The 15004-nt window shown below is 28.2% G+C and overlaps 1 protein-coding gene and 1 long non-coding RNA gene across 3 annotated transcripts in view; one reads left to right on the forward strand and one right to left on the reverse strand.

Annotated features, from left to right (window-relative positions):
• LOC129968826 (protein kinase C, brain isozyme-like) overlaps nucleotides 1–15004 on the forward strand; it is a 195985-nt gene that overhangs the window by 130769 nt on the left and 50212 nt on the right. For both annotated transcript variants that reach the window (XM_056083100.1, XM_056083099.1), the window contains exons 8-13: nucleotides 1314–1445; nucleotides 3884–4057; nucleotides 7262–7353; nucleotides 7775–7837; nucleotides 11534–11672; nucleotides 14789–14869. In XM_056083100.1, the coding sequence (XP_055939075.1) occupies nucleotides 1314–1445; nucleotides 3884–4057; nucleotides 7262–7353; nucleotides 7775–7837; nucleotides 11534–11672; nucleotides 14789–14869 (681 nt within the window). The remainder of the gene's footprint in view (nucleotides 1–1313; nucleotides 1446–3883; nucleotides 4058–7261; nucleotides 7354–7774; nucleotides 7838–11533; nucleotides 11673–14788; nucleotides 14870–15004) is intronic.
• Nucleotides 1–15004, reverse strand: part of LOC129968827 (uncharacterized) — a 35106-nt gene that overhangs the window by 1441 nt on the left and 18661 nt on the right. The window lies entirely within an intron of this gene.

A 15004-nucleotide genomic window follows, 5' to 3' on the forward strand; every position in this document is an offset into this window, starting at 1 on the left:
ATAATTAACTCTCTATTTACCGTCTAATTGTAGGAAAAGCGTCCTTCAGATCAAAAGTCCCTTAAATCTTAATATCCTATTTGAAATATTATGAGCAATATTTAAAATAGAATATATATTGTTGCATAATATTAATAAATAATAAAGTGTAATATCATTTCATGGCATTAGAATCCGCATACCATATTTGTATTAATTTTTCATTTGCTGATTAAGGTCCATTAAATTATAAGCTTCCTGTATTTGATTTTTTGGGTACAGAATGCACTTTTTTTTTTTTTTTTTCCGAAACATTTTACTACATTTAATCTATTCAGACTATCCTCATGGCTACATTGTTAGACGAATATTACAAAAATCATCAAACAATTCTTAAGTTTTTAAGAGAAAAACTATAATAACACAAATATTTATAGAAACTATGATAAATCAGTTACTTGCGATAAGTATAGAAATGTAAATTCGTTGACATATTTTTATTATTATTATTTCTGTAATTTGACATTATGCAACACTTCAGGGTGAATATTTGCCCAGTAAAAGCATCATTTTACTATTGAAAAAATAATTATAATGCAGATATATAGTTCTTAATAATACTCAAATTGATTATCACTTCTTAACACTTAAATGCTCTTTTTTAAAAAATGATATAAAAAGGTTTCTTTTAATTTTTATTTTACGAATAATTCATAGCAAAAATGTTTTAAAAAGTCATATTTTATATTAAGTTATTCGCTACTTAGATTCAGTATGTTGCTAATCTGAGTTGCTAATACTGGGCTTTAATTGTCAAAAAAATGTTAACGATTGACATATATAGCTAGCTACCTTACTTTTAATTCAGTTAGAAGTTTTAGAAAGAACTTTTGATTCAACATTTTAGAATAAAATATCATATAAACAAACAAAAAAAAACATGCAGTCATAAAATTAATTTATTTTTGCATTTACTGTTATGTGCATGTTGCAAACTTATTTCTAACATAATAAGAATTTTAATAGCAATATATATATATCCTGTATGTATATATATCCTGTTTTTTCAATATATATCCTGTTGGCAACAGCAGGCACTATCTGATATTTCATTCTCATAATATTTTAGAAGACAAAATTGAGTATTCAACAATCGTCTATCAAAGATTAATTACTGTAATATGGTTTACTAATCCCTTTAGATAAGGACCCTATTTGTATTCGTTTGCCCTACAAATTTCATCTATTTCTTCATAATTTCGATTTTCTGTGGGTAGATTTCGTGTTATATTAAACACTTGGAAAACTACCATTAACGTTTTTTATTTCTTTAGTGTCGCATGTCCTTGAGCCAGAGGCCATCTTATGAGAGCGAAAACATTCCTTTAAATGTGAGTTCCAAAGATGTCATCAAGGCGTCCGACTTCAACTTCTTAATGGTTCTCGGAAAAGGAAGTTTTGGAAAGGTAGAAGAAGACAACATAATTTACCTTATTTTTTATATATATATATATAGTAGAAATTTTATTGCTGATTTTATCATTTCTTCATTTTTTTAATATATATATATATATATATATATATATATATATATATAAGTCATTTCTCAGTTTTGACCTTATGACATTCATTATTTTTCTTGTACAGTACAATACTATTTACCAATTCATCCACTTTTAGCTCTTACCGCATGTTGTTATGAATGATTATTTTGTCATAATCAGAGTATAGAAAAAAAAAGTATTAATCGTCAAAAAATAAACGATTTTGACAAACCTCCATGTTTTAGATTTTCTCAAGTTCGAAAAACACATTTTTGAAGTTATGTCTATTGGTCTGCATGGGATAGGGTAACCCAGAAACGCTTTGAGACAAATAAATCAAAGTTGGTATCTTTACATCAGATTTGTATCTATCTATCAAATTTGGTATATTTTCATCAAATTTGTCGATTTCTATCAAATTTTGAAGTTATTCATTCAAAAAAAATGTGTCTGTGTGAGTACAAGAGAGAATCATAACTTGAAAATTTTAACAGCAGGATCGAATAAAATTTGGTACACAGATGAAACATTTTAAAATATTGATCTGTAATTTGGAACAAAATCTATTCGAGAGTTGACCACCTGTCACTCTGTACTTTTGCATGCATATAAAATGAGATAATTAAAAAACGTAACAACTTAGATTTATATAATTTGGTTCATAGTTTTGGCGTCTAAAGTGTAGATATTTATCAAATTTTGAACTACATCTGTTAAAGAATTGACTGTCTGTCAGCCTGTATTTCCACGAGCATTTGAACGTAGTAACTCAAATATGCGATGAATTAAATATATAAAATTTGGTATGTCATTTTGTGACTTCAATTACAGTTCTGTAGCAAATTTTAGTTTCGGTCATTCGGGAAAAGAAAAAGAGATAAAGAAGAAGAAGAAGAAAAAAAACGTCCAAAATAGATTTTAGGTTTCTGACATTTGTGTATTGACCGTTTCCTAACGATTAAGAGGCAAAAATAACCACTGGTTCTTTCGTAACTATTGTTTTCTAATAACATACAATTAATAATATATAACTACATTTATTAGAGAATATACGAGAGAATTCGAGGAGTTTTATTTCATAATCATATAGAGATGCCGGCTCTTACTTAGTCTTTGCTTTTTTTTTTCTCCGAGAAAAAGGGATGTATGAAATATGTGGGGCAGTAGTCTGTTTCTCTACTTACTAGAAATTCAACTTACTAGAAATCCAATGCTTGTATTTGATTTGGTTTGGTTATATTAACGTCCCGTTTGAAGCAACCCTAGGGCTATTTTGGGACGGACCTCGTCATTTTGAACCGCGGTCAGATGACGAGGATGTCACCTGAGCTGGCACCTCCCTCTCCACACCACACCACACCAGCGGGAAGACGTTTGGTCATGACGGATTTAACGTGCAACCGACCCCCTTACACGACGGTTCTTCGGTGGAATCGGGTCACGTACCTGAAACCCTCCGGTTCCGAAGTCGAGACCTTACCATCTGGCCACCGTGGCCTGCTCGTATTTGATTTATTGTATTCTCAATTTCTCATATACAAAGAGAAATTCAAACTCGATATTTTGATTAGTCTGCACTTTTCATACCTCTCTGAATCTGAAAAACACATTTTTAAAATGATGATACCGATCTGTTGGTCTGTGAATACAATAATGAAATCGTGGAAATAGTCTCCGTAAAATGTTCTCGCATACAATATGCTAATCCCCCTCCCCCATAAAATTGTGGACATTAGTTATCATTGGCGAAAAATAATTATGAGATATTCACCTTCTCGTGAATCTGGCATTTTTATTGAATCTGCCATACTATCAGCATTTTTTTTCAATGAATCCCTGATTGTGTATTAACCACATGGTTAATACACAATTACCCAAAAATTGAATCAGTGTTTTGGTAATAGAATCTATTTTTTCCGACAGATTGAAACTTTAAAATGTGTTTAAATACCAAGATTACAAACCGAACATTATTTTTTATAAGTTATTGCGTTTTTTTAATTATTTCATTGCATACGTGCGAAAGTGCCGACATGATTTGACAGTCTCCGTTCGCTCTGCTGAAAAATGAATGGAATTTAAAAAATTATGGAACTTTTTGAATGCAGTAGTATAGCAATTTTAAAAAAGGTTTTGTGGATGCATCACTGTAAAAAAAAGCTTTTATTATTATTATTTGAATTTCTATTGAAATTACTCATGTAAGATAAAGAAATCGTTTGAAATTCTTTTGCATAAAATATGAAGGCTAGAGCTAATTTAAGATTTCCTGGGTTTTATTATTATTATTATTTTTATTTATTGATGTAATATAATTAATATCTAATATTAGTATCATTTATTTTCTCTCTCCCTTTTAGGTTATGCTTGCCGAAAGAAAAGGTACAGACGAACTGTATGCTATTAAAATTTTAAAAAAGGATGTCATTATTCAAGACGATGACGTGGAGTGTGCCATGATTGAAAAGAGAGTCCTGGCTTTATCGAATAAGCCGCCATTTCTAGTGCAACTACATTCCTGTTTTCAAACAACAGTAATATTTCTATAGATTTTTCGTCCTAATCTTTTATTGTGATATTTGAAATGAGATTTTATAACTGTAAAAATTGTAATTTTAATCGCCTTTATCCTAATAGAAATGAAAATTCATTTATCCTCATAAAAAAAAAAATTTTTTTTTTTTAATTGTAACCTAAGATACCCCTCCTTTTCTAAAAGTTGATCTGGAGACAATAGATTTCAAAAAATAAGAAATCGTCAGACTCAACAATTCCCAGTAATTTTCGTTTGCAATTGATAAATCTGCAAATTAAAAATCGATTCAACTTGGCTTGAGTGAATCTGGTTACATTGAATCCGTAGGATATATTTGCACATTATTTTATTAAGTTCTTTACTACATAATGCAATTCTGCCAGTGGGAACTGATCAATTGATGAAAAACAAAAACCACTAAACTATAAGTGGTCTCTGAAATTTATTCATGTATAAATCTGTCTAACATGTATGAAGCTAATATTCATTTGTTGTCATCTGTTTGGAAAAAAATTTCTGATTTTTAACTACACACTTCTTGTTTCCACTAAGAAAGTAAACACTTTTCTGTTTCCTCAATTAAATATTATATTTTTCATGCATTTCTCACATACATGAAGTATCATGTAAAATTAATTAGAAATAAATGCAATTTTCTACATTTTCCTTAAGTCCGCCTAAACATTACCACTTTTAGTTGGATGGATTTTTCTTTATTTGTTGTCCATGCAGTTTTGTGCACAAAACTTTGTCGTCTAATCCTAACACAAAAATAACACTGGGCAATAATATGAATTATTCAAGTAAACTATATCATGCATCTCATACCAGTTATAACAACACAATTTTTATTACAAATGCCAAATCGATTTTCTTTTAAAATTTATGGACGTTTTTTTTTTTTTTTTTTTTGTTTGTTTGTTTGTTTCTTTTGTTTTGTTTTTGTGAAAGAAGTAAAGAAGTCATAACTAACAAAATTTACAAGTAAAGCAATGAAACAACTTATTTTACTGATGTGTTCATTACCTTTATAAGTGTAAAATATGTAGATTAACATTATTCTTTTAGCATTAAATTAATGCGTTGCAAATTTCGTCCACCCCCTTCTTAAAAAATAAGATTTTTTTCCCTAATTATCCTTGTTTTCATGTAATCGATTATCCAAATCATGTCTAGTTCCAATTAATCTAAAAAATTGGAGTTCGCTGTTTATCCATAATATTGATTATGTAGTTATAAGGTAACAAAATTTGCAAAATTCTATCACTTAGTTGACTGTAAATCTAGAAAAGTGTTCAATCGATTCATTTGGGCGAACCTATACTGCCTGATTACTCTACAGTATAACATGATTCTATTTTCAGTTAAATACTTTAGATAAAAATGATCATTATATTGAAAATTACTATATAAGAAGTTCCCCATTTTTCTCAGTATATCCAAATCTACTGAATTTTATTTCAATTGAACCAGAAAAGCAATCATTGATTTTATGCTCCTTCAAAATATGTCAAAAATTCACAGTCAAAAAGTTCGAAACATCAACTAAAATAAATGGGACCAGCCAGAACAAGGAATTATACGAAATGTTACCTGAATTTTGAAATAATTACAGCATGCAAATATTATTGTTATTAGCAGTCTGGTTTCTTTTCCCATTGGTCTATGAAGTCTTATATGTTTCATACACAGTTCATTAATGTTGTGAGAAACTCTATCTCATATTACTGCAATTGAAAATCTTATCAGATTCAATAATATATTACATTCTTCAATTTAAGAACTTCTCAAAATAAGGAGTAATTTAGGGTATCAAAATAAGAACGACTGCTCTAAAAGGCATGTAAATACTAATGTTTTCTTCTAGAGAAAATGATATTGGTATAATTCAACTTTGTATGTTACAATAAAATATTAGCTTTCTTTTCAAGGTTGTAGAGGCTTTTGGGAGTGAAAGTTTAAACTAAAATTGAAACTTTCAAGCGTTTGTTTGCCCAAAAGTCCTCTTAAATAGTAACCATTAAATAATAGTCCTCTTAAACAGTAGAAATTTGAAGATGCATTTCTCGGATAAATGTACAATTTCCAATTTTTCAGTATTTATTAATTCTTTAGATGTTTAATTAAGTAACAAAAAAGAAGTGAAACCATGGCGTTTTTGTTTAGTTTTTGATCAATATTAAAATTTTTTATATATCACCTTAAACAGCAAGAAATTTTATTTTTAATAATACTAATTTAATTGCGATATACCTTTTGCATTATTTTGTTTAAATTTCTAAAAATATTTTAATTTGTAACAATTCTTTTTTGCTGTAATTAAATTTAAACCATTTTTATTGTTTTATTAAATCATTCATACACTCGTTTGATAAGTTTTCTCTTTGGGTTTTAATTTGAAGACAAAATCTTTATCTCAATTTTTATTTCATAAATCTTTTGTATGCTTACACATTAAACCAATAACATTAAATTCAATTACTATATGACGTTCTGTTTAATTATTAAAAAATATTGTATTCCTGATCAGTATACAAGATTATTGAGATTTAGTGAATCCCTATCTCACCAGTGCAAAAGAATTTATGTAGAAAAGAAAGGAATTCCTATCAGGTTTGTTTTTTTTGGTCAGGCATGCAAACACCAAAAAGAAGAGAATGTTACTTCGGGTCTAAGTAATAAAAATCATGATATGAAAGATCATCTTTTGCCGCAATAGCAGTGATGGTGAAAGAAAAAGTAAATATTAAAGGATGATAAATTCTTCTGAAATAAAATTATAAATAAGGCCAAAAAAATCATCCTTTTTATATAGCATCATTCAGACACCAAAAAAACTTGTGAAGTATCCAAATGATTAAAAAATTTTATTAAACTCTTAGCTTGCTTTAAATGACTTCGTGTATTTTACACTTATTAATCGCTGAGTCTTACATACTAGTGTAAAGCTAATATTTTTAGATGTTCCTAATAATTTTTTTCCTAATAAAAGATAGTGTCGATTTAAAATATTTTAATAAAATTAATATTTAACAAGTAACCAAATTGAATTTTTACATATAAGTTACATCATTTAATGTTATTTGCTACATTAAAATTTATTTCCTATGAATTATTTAATAACAGATTTAGGAAACTAAAATCCTTTAATGCTTATAAAAAATAAATCTAACTTATCTCACATTTTCTCTTTTTTTTTTAGGACAGATTATATTTTGTTATGGAATTTATTAATGGTGGTGACCTCATGTTCCAAATACAAAAATGTGCCAAATTCAAGGAACCTGTTGCCACGTAAGTGCAACATGCAGATATTTTGTCCTTTGTTTTGAATATCTGAAAACAAAAGCATGCATTATAAAATTTTATAAGGTTACAAACCGAGACAAATCTATACTGAATGACTAAGATAGATTCTGCTACATAAAAGTTTCTATTTCATGTTATAAGCAAAATATGTATTTTTTAATTAAATTTTAAAATGTATTTTTGACAATAGTAAGAGGATTTGGAACATTATTAGTATATTTTTATATGCAAGATATTTTAATATATTTTATATTTTATGAATATATTTTTATGCTGTGCTATTTATGAAATAAATTTACATTTTAATTATTGTAAACATGAGTAATTTTTTAGTAAATAAATTATCTTTCATTGAATAATTTTATAGTTTTAACAAATTTTTTAATGATTTTCTTTTCAATTGTAGGTTTTATGCTGCTGAAATAGCTATAGGGTTGTTTTTTCTTCACGAACGCGGTATTATATACAGGTTTGTGTGTGTGCTTTTTCTTTTTTCTTTTATTTCATTTTGTTGTGTAGAAAAAGAATCATGGTGCTGTCAAATACTTTATATAGGTTGAAAACATTCCAGTAAATCTATTTGTTGTATTGACTTTTATTTGCTTTAAAAGATATGTAAATTTTCTTCCTTTTTTTTTATTTTTATAGCTGTTTTTAACCTGTTAACCTGTTTTCCATTGAAATATTTTGTCATACACAGTTAACAGGTTAATACAAAAATTTTCAAATATGGTTATAAGAAAACTTTATAAAAAGACGTTTCAAAATTAAATGAAATACAAATAAAGCTGATTTTTGTATTTGAACATAACATTGAATTCGAATAAAGATTGTAATTCTTCAATCCACAATTTCTGATTTTATTAAGGTGAAATAAATTTCTGCCGATCAGTCAATATTCCACTGTGCTTCTACCTATTCATTTTCGATTAACGGTTGCTTTATAAGATGTTACTTCATTGCTCAATTTTTGAAATATATATTTTAACATTTTGACTTTTATCAGATTAGCACTATAAATAATCACATTTTTATTCTTAAAATAAAATTTCCATTTACTTATTTATTTCATTTTCTATTTACAAAAATTATTTCCCTCGTATAAATTTGTACATTAATTGGAAATTTCATTCTAATCAATTCTAATAAATATTTCTTGTATTCTGATTTGGCATGGTTTGATAGTTGAGTTGATAGATTGTTTTTTTATTTGAATAAAATTTTGAAATTTGATTTAAAAATATTTGAAGAACCTTAAAACATTGCACTTCGTTTAGATTTTTTGCCTTTTATATAGACCGAATTTTTAGAATAAAATTTCTATTGCAAAGAATGTGATTTATTTATTATACTTTTAAAATAATATAGAAAACCAAAGGGCCAATTTTACAGTCCGATTTCGCTATATCTCTGTTTTCAAAAGAAGTTTCCCAATCCACTATGCATTCTTTATGACAAAAAAAAAAAAAAAAAAAATCCATAACAGAATTTCCCAGCCACAACCATGGTAGCGATTAAGAAAATTTTCGTTTCATTTAAAAATGCGACATCAGTGGTCGCTATCATGTCCTACCTTTTTTAAAGTTTCAAAAGATATCTTAAAATAAAAATTGACACAGTTCCCAGATTCAACAATTGTTTGCTTTGAAAGATAGTTAAACTAATCAGAGTGTTGTACAACCATAATTGAAAAATAGTATTTTCATACAGTGTGATAAAATTAATACTGTTAATATGGGTAGTCAAGTGGTTGATGAAGGTGGAAGATTATTATTAATATATTTTGTGACAGAAATAAAATATAAACACTTAAAGGAATATTTCAGTTGCTTTTAATTTAATCACATTTTCTATCGACATAATAAAATAGAATGAAGATATGTTGGCGCATATATAGACATTCATTATGAGTATCTTATTTTAATATATATATTTACTATGAGTCTAAAATTATTTAAATATCTTTAAAGATCTATGAAGGAGTGAAAAGATAACGGCATGCCTTAAACAATATCGCAATAAAAGCTAAAACTATGTCGTCCTTTAGAATATCGCTTTCGTTCTAATACAAACATCAGTGTCTTCTTTTGTACAGATTCGTACATTCAACGAAAGCATCAAAAAATGATTCTTAAATTCGAAGCTAATTAAAAGAATACGCTTTGTAGCTGGTAATATATGCTACAGTCATTTTTCGTCAATTATATGTTAATATAAGCGATGCAATCTTTAATATTTTCTTTTCACACAGCATGCTAATACCATAACAAAATAAGTATGACAAAGACCAAATCATATTTCAATTATAATGAGATTATAAATTACGTTTTATTGAGATTTGAACTGGCTGTATCAAAATCAAACTCTATAATGGCAACAGAATTGCAGGAATCTCCAATGCAATGGATTCAAAGTATTAGAGCTTATTTGTCATTTTCAATGCTAAATATGACGAGGAAACAAACGAACAATGCTTTACAAGCTTGTGAAAGTACAGATTGACAAATGTCAACCCCTTGACGGATTTGATTCCAAATTTGAAGGTATCTACATTTTCAATATTAAACCTGTGTACCAAATATTATCCTTCTAGCTCTCTTTGTTTTATAGTTATAGTTTAACTTATATTCAGAGCATTGAACGTACCGACAGTCTCTGGAATGGATTTCATTCAAAATTTGATAGAAACAACTTTTTTTATATCAATAGTGATAGTTGGGGCCGGTAAAAAAATTAAGTTATACTCTAGGCGCCTATTTAACCTTACCTGACTAGGTAAGGTTAAGTAGGATTTGGATAGATTTTATTATCTAGTTCACATTCGAAGAAAGAAATGGAATATGATTACTTTAATTTTGAAAGCAGTGGCTTAAAAATCCTCTAAAGCATTCTCGCATACCTTCTAATAAATGTACTTGAGATTTATTAATCATATGCCGTTACTGAACAATAGTCACAAAAGAGCCTATTATAGTGAGATCTTAGACGATTTTTTTTTTTTTTTTTTTGGCAACTAATCGTTGAGATGCGGTTAGGTACCAAAAAATCGAAAGTGTATTTAGGGCAAATTTTAATCGTTCAATTAAAACCAAAATTTGATATAGAATTACAAATTTAGTTACAAGATCACGTATCAAATTTCATCTATTTAAGTCTATTCGGTTTTAGTTCTCATGATTACATGCTTGTGAAATTATAGATTGCCAAATGGTTAACTTCTTGATTCCAATTTAATGATTATCTATACTTTTGTTAAATCTTACACCAAATTTTATCCTTATAGCTCTCTTCATTTTGTGGTTATTGTTTAACTTATATTCGTTCAACCGGACATACAGACTTCCTCTCAATGGATTTCATTCAAAATTTGATGCTATATTTATACCAAATTTCATCCGTTTAGCTCCAAGCGTTATTAAGTTTATCGTGTTCACATACAGATATAATTCGAAAAATGTGTTGTTCAAACACAAAAAATTCTGAAACGTTCAGACTGGTCAAAATTTCGGGTTGAAACTTTTTGATGATTACAATACTTTCTCCTTGCATACTTCCTATATGAGAAAATAAAAATTTCAAATAAGATATTAAATATAATAATTTCATTACATATTTTTTAAAAAAAATTCTGGCTTCAAATCAGTATTTCCTGATGACCGGGCAGTTGCTTGCGTTTTGTGGTCTATTCCACACTAGTCTTCATGAACTGACATGTAACTTTTCGTCTGATCGGCATCTATCCTTGAAAACTGACATTGAGTTATTTGATTATTTACATTGAATTCATTGGTTGAACGGAAGACACATCAAATGCTCCTTCCTTGGGACTAGTAGTTAACCTTTGTTCCATGTAAATCATTTATCTCTATGAGATTGGGTTATCCAGTCCTTATTTATTTTTCATCCATTTAAAATGACTTATACAATTGTCAGAATATAGTGACAATCCTAAATAACAAGAGTTAAGGTCATTCCTCAAAGTCACAGCCAATTCAGGATTCTACTTTCTGATTTCCTGCAAATAAAGTAATTTTAAAAAATTTAATTACTTCATATAAAAAAATATTTTTACTGCTATTACTTTTAGGATTTCTGTTTATAATATATTGTTCCATAATATTATTTTTGCTGATTTCTATCCTTTCTTTCTTCCTTCGATATTTAGAGACTTGAAATTAGACAATGTTTTGTTGGATCAGGATGGCCACATCAAAATTGCCGATTTTGGAATGTGTAAAGAGGGCATAATAGGAAATAAAACTGCAAAGACTTTTTGTGGTACTCCTGATTATATAGCACCAGAGGTAAGCATGTCTTGATCTTATATTAAACAGTATCCGTGTGTGTTTAAGTGTGAATAAATGAAACATAAAAAAGAACTATTGCCTAGGATGTTTATTTGAAAATAACAGCAACCAATTGCAACTCAAATTGAAAAAATGTTGAAGCTACCACATTATCTGTGAATCTGTTAGTTTCTAAAATTCTTATTTTTATGTAGTAAGACTGTCATTGAATTATACAATTTTCTTCATAATCCAGATAATCGATTGCTAAATTTGAACTAAATTCTGCTCAAATAGATCAATCATTCAACTTTTTACTCTACCAATACAGAAAAGGCCCAAACGCCGTTCAATGAAACCACGGCGGACGCGCAAGACCTAGTGATATCCATGCAAAATTGTATGCCCCTTTAATTAAGTGTAATTCATTGAATACTCAGAGCTCGTGCTCTGCTCATTAGAGACGCTTGCTCACATTAAATGAAGTCCTTTTTTATACAGCAACCTCTGAATAATATGGGCTTTAGGAAGGAAGGAAGTTTTCTTATCTTTGAAAGAGAATCTCGGAGTTCCTGTATTCTGATGTACCTGAACAATTATCTTAGGAATGAGTGAATTAAACAATTATTAAATAAGTGCTAAACAAACCATTTATGATTAGGTTCAGGGCTGAGGATAATGATAATGTGGATTCTTCACTTTGGTTGATGATATTTTATAAAGTGCTCCCATTCTCTTAGCTTGACTTGTCAATGAAATACATGAATAGGGGTTCAAATACACATAGCATTCATTTCAAGATTAGAATTGTTTAGTTTCTTGAAATATTGTATGAGTATGTAGTTCAATTTGGGGGGAAAAAAAGTCTTAATGTGTGCAAAATAAGCTTACAAATTAATTTGAAATAATTTTCTGATACAAACTAATTGTAGAATTAAGAATATTCAAGTGTAAAATATTCTTATGACTCAAATGTATTATTTTCTGATTTGGTCAATTAAGAAAAAGAGACCTGGGAGTATGTTAGTAAAAGTGATTTGTGAGTTAAGACATGATCAGCATCATACCAGGTATGAATTGCAATTTTAAGAATTATGAAAGTGTTGAAAATCTAACTACCAGCCCCATTTTTTAAAATGCTCTTAAATCTTTTCATTGCATTGTACCACATTATATCGGTTATCGCCGGTTTCTTGTTCATGTTAAAAAAAATAATGTTAGTATTTTCTTAATGAAAGTCTTGGAGAATTTAATGATAGGACATGTTTTTGCTTCATAGGTTTTTACATGATTCAAATTTCCCAATAGAATGGAACTCAATTTTTTAACTTTGATAAACCGATGAAATAGACAAGTTTTAATTTCAAAACAATAATGAAAAATTTATTATAAATTAAAATCGCATTTTTCTTTGAGAATTTGTTACAACTGGAGAAGAAAATAAATGGTAATTCGAACACCTAATCCTAAGCATCATAGCGTGATATTGTTTTAGGTTTGATTTCGTTATCTTTCTTTAATTTTTTTTAACTTAAATTTTACTATATAGTGGCAATAATGTGTTCAGAACCACGTTAAAAAAATTAGCGAGAGTGGTCTCTCGAAAATTTTCTCGCATACTTCTTAATAAAGGTGTTATCGTCGTCTCCTCTTCCATAAAAATGAGAGACATTCGACCAAGTTACAAGTGTCCAGATTTTTATTTTCAGAGTCCTATGCATGAGTGTCGTAATATATTGAAGAAAACCAACTAAACATTCTTTTGTCAATAGATTAAAACCAGTGTTTGACACAGAACCACAGTTTATATAATAAGTCCATGTATCAAATTTCATTTATTTAGGCCATTACGTTTTAGAATTATAGCGTTTAAATGCATACAAAAATGTAAATCGAGTGATGGTTGATTCTTTGGCAGAGTTAGCTCAAAGTTCGATAAGGATTTAACTTTAAATGCTCAACCTCTGTATAAAATTATGTCCATGCAGCTCTTTATTTATTTATTTTTTATTTTATTTTTTAACTATCGTATTCACTTGCATTCTGATAGACAGGAAGATAAATTCCTTTTCAATAAACTTCCTTCAAAATTTGATAGAAATTAACAAATTTGATGTTAAAACTGTACACCAAATTTGAACCATTCAACTCAAAGCATTTTGTGTTCGTAAGCTGCCAGACATAATTCCAAAAATACATATATCGGAGCAAGGGAGGTATGAAATGTAGAGCTTCGTCAAAATTTCAAAGTCAGAATTTTTTGGCGATTATAATGTTCTTTTTATACTTCGCATAGGAGGAATTTTAAAAAAAATTACTTAATATCGTCGCAACGATATTGGGTATAAATCATATAATTAAAGAATAAAATTTCATTGTTGCAAAATATATGAAAAATATTTTTTTTCATTTATTATTAAGAGAAAAATTGTATGGAAATAAAATTGATATCGCTAAAAAGCTTATTTTTCGAATTTTAAATCATGAAAAAAAAAATGATTTTCTATGCAAGATATGCTTATTTAGGAATATGCAAATTTAGAAAGGGGAAAATGTTAAAATTTGAATTCATTTTTATTTAAAAACCTAAATTGTAGCGGTTACAATTCTCTACTACCTTCTCTTTTGATACAATAGATGGCGCTCTCTTATTAATATCAAGATATACATTCCCTTCTTGCCTGTCATTATTAGATTATGTCCTAAAGGAGGTCTTGTATTTTCGGGTTCATGTTTGTTTTGTCTTGTGAAATGTGGAAGTTAGAAAATAATTAAATAATTGTTCCTGAAACTTGTCTATTATTTTCATCTACCTCATAATTAAGTTATAAAGAGTCCCGTCCCTCTAGAAAATTACATTTTTAAAGAAATCTTAGTCAGCACCTGTTATCCAATAAACGCCAAAATTAGCTCATCTAATAGAGCATTTTGAACGATTTTCTTCTTCATATATACTGCAAGTTATAAATGGTATGCCAGTCTGCAAACATTATTATGTTAAAAAAAAAGTTCTGCATTGGTCTAAAATAATAAAACAAACTTCTTCTAACAAAGTGAAATAAGGACTTATGATCAATAATTTTGTTACTAAATGTTATTGAATAATGTTGTGAATTTTTTTATTATTCTTACAGATTATTTTATATCAGCCATATGCAAAATCAGTAGATTGGTGGGCGTATGGAGTTTTATTGTACGAAATGCTAGTAGGACAGGTAAGTGTAATATTAATATCTAAATTGATGATTAAGAATAATTGTAGAAAAATAACTGGTAAATGCAGAATAATACTTTTTTAAGTGCACTATGAAGAACCGGCTTATATACTCTTAGATAACACTGCCATTATA

The sequence above is a fragment of the Argiope bruennichi genome, chromosome 5 (genome assembly GCF_947563725.1).
Source record: "Argiope bruennichi chromosome 5, qqArgBrue1.1, whole genome shotgun sequence".
In the NCBI taxonomy this organism is placed as follows: Eukaryota; Metazoa; Arthropoda; class Arachnida; order Araneae; family Araneidae; genus Argiope; species Argiope bruennichi.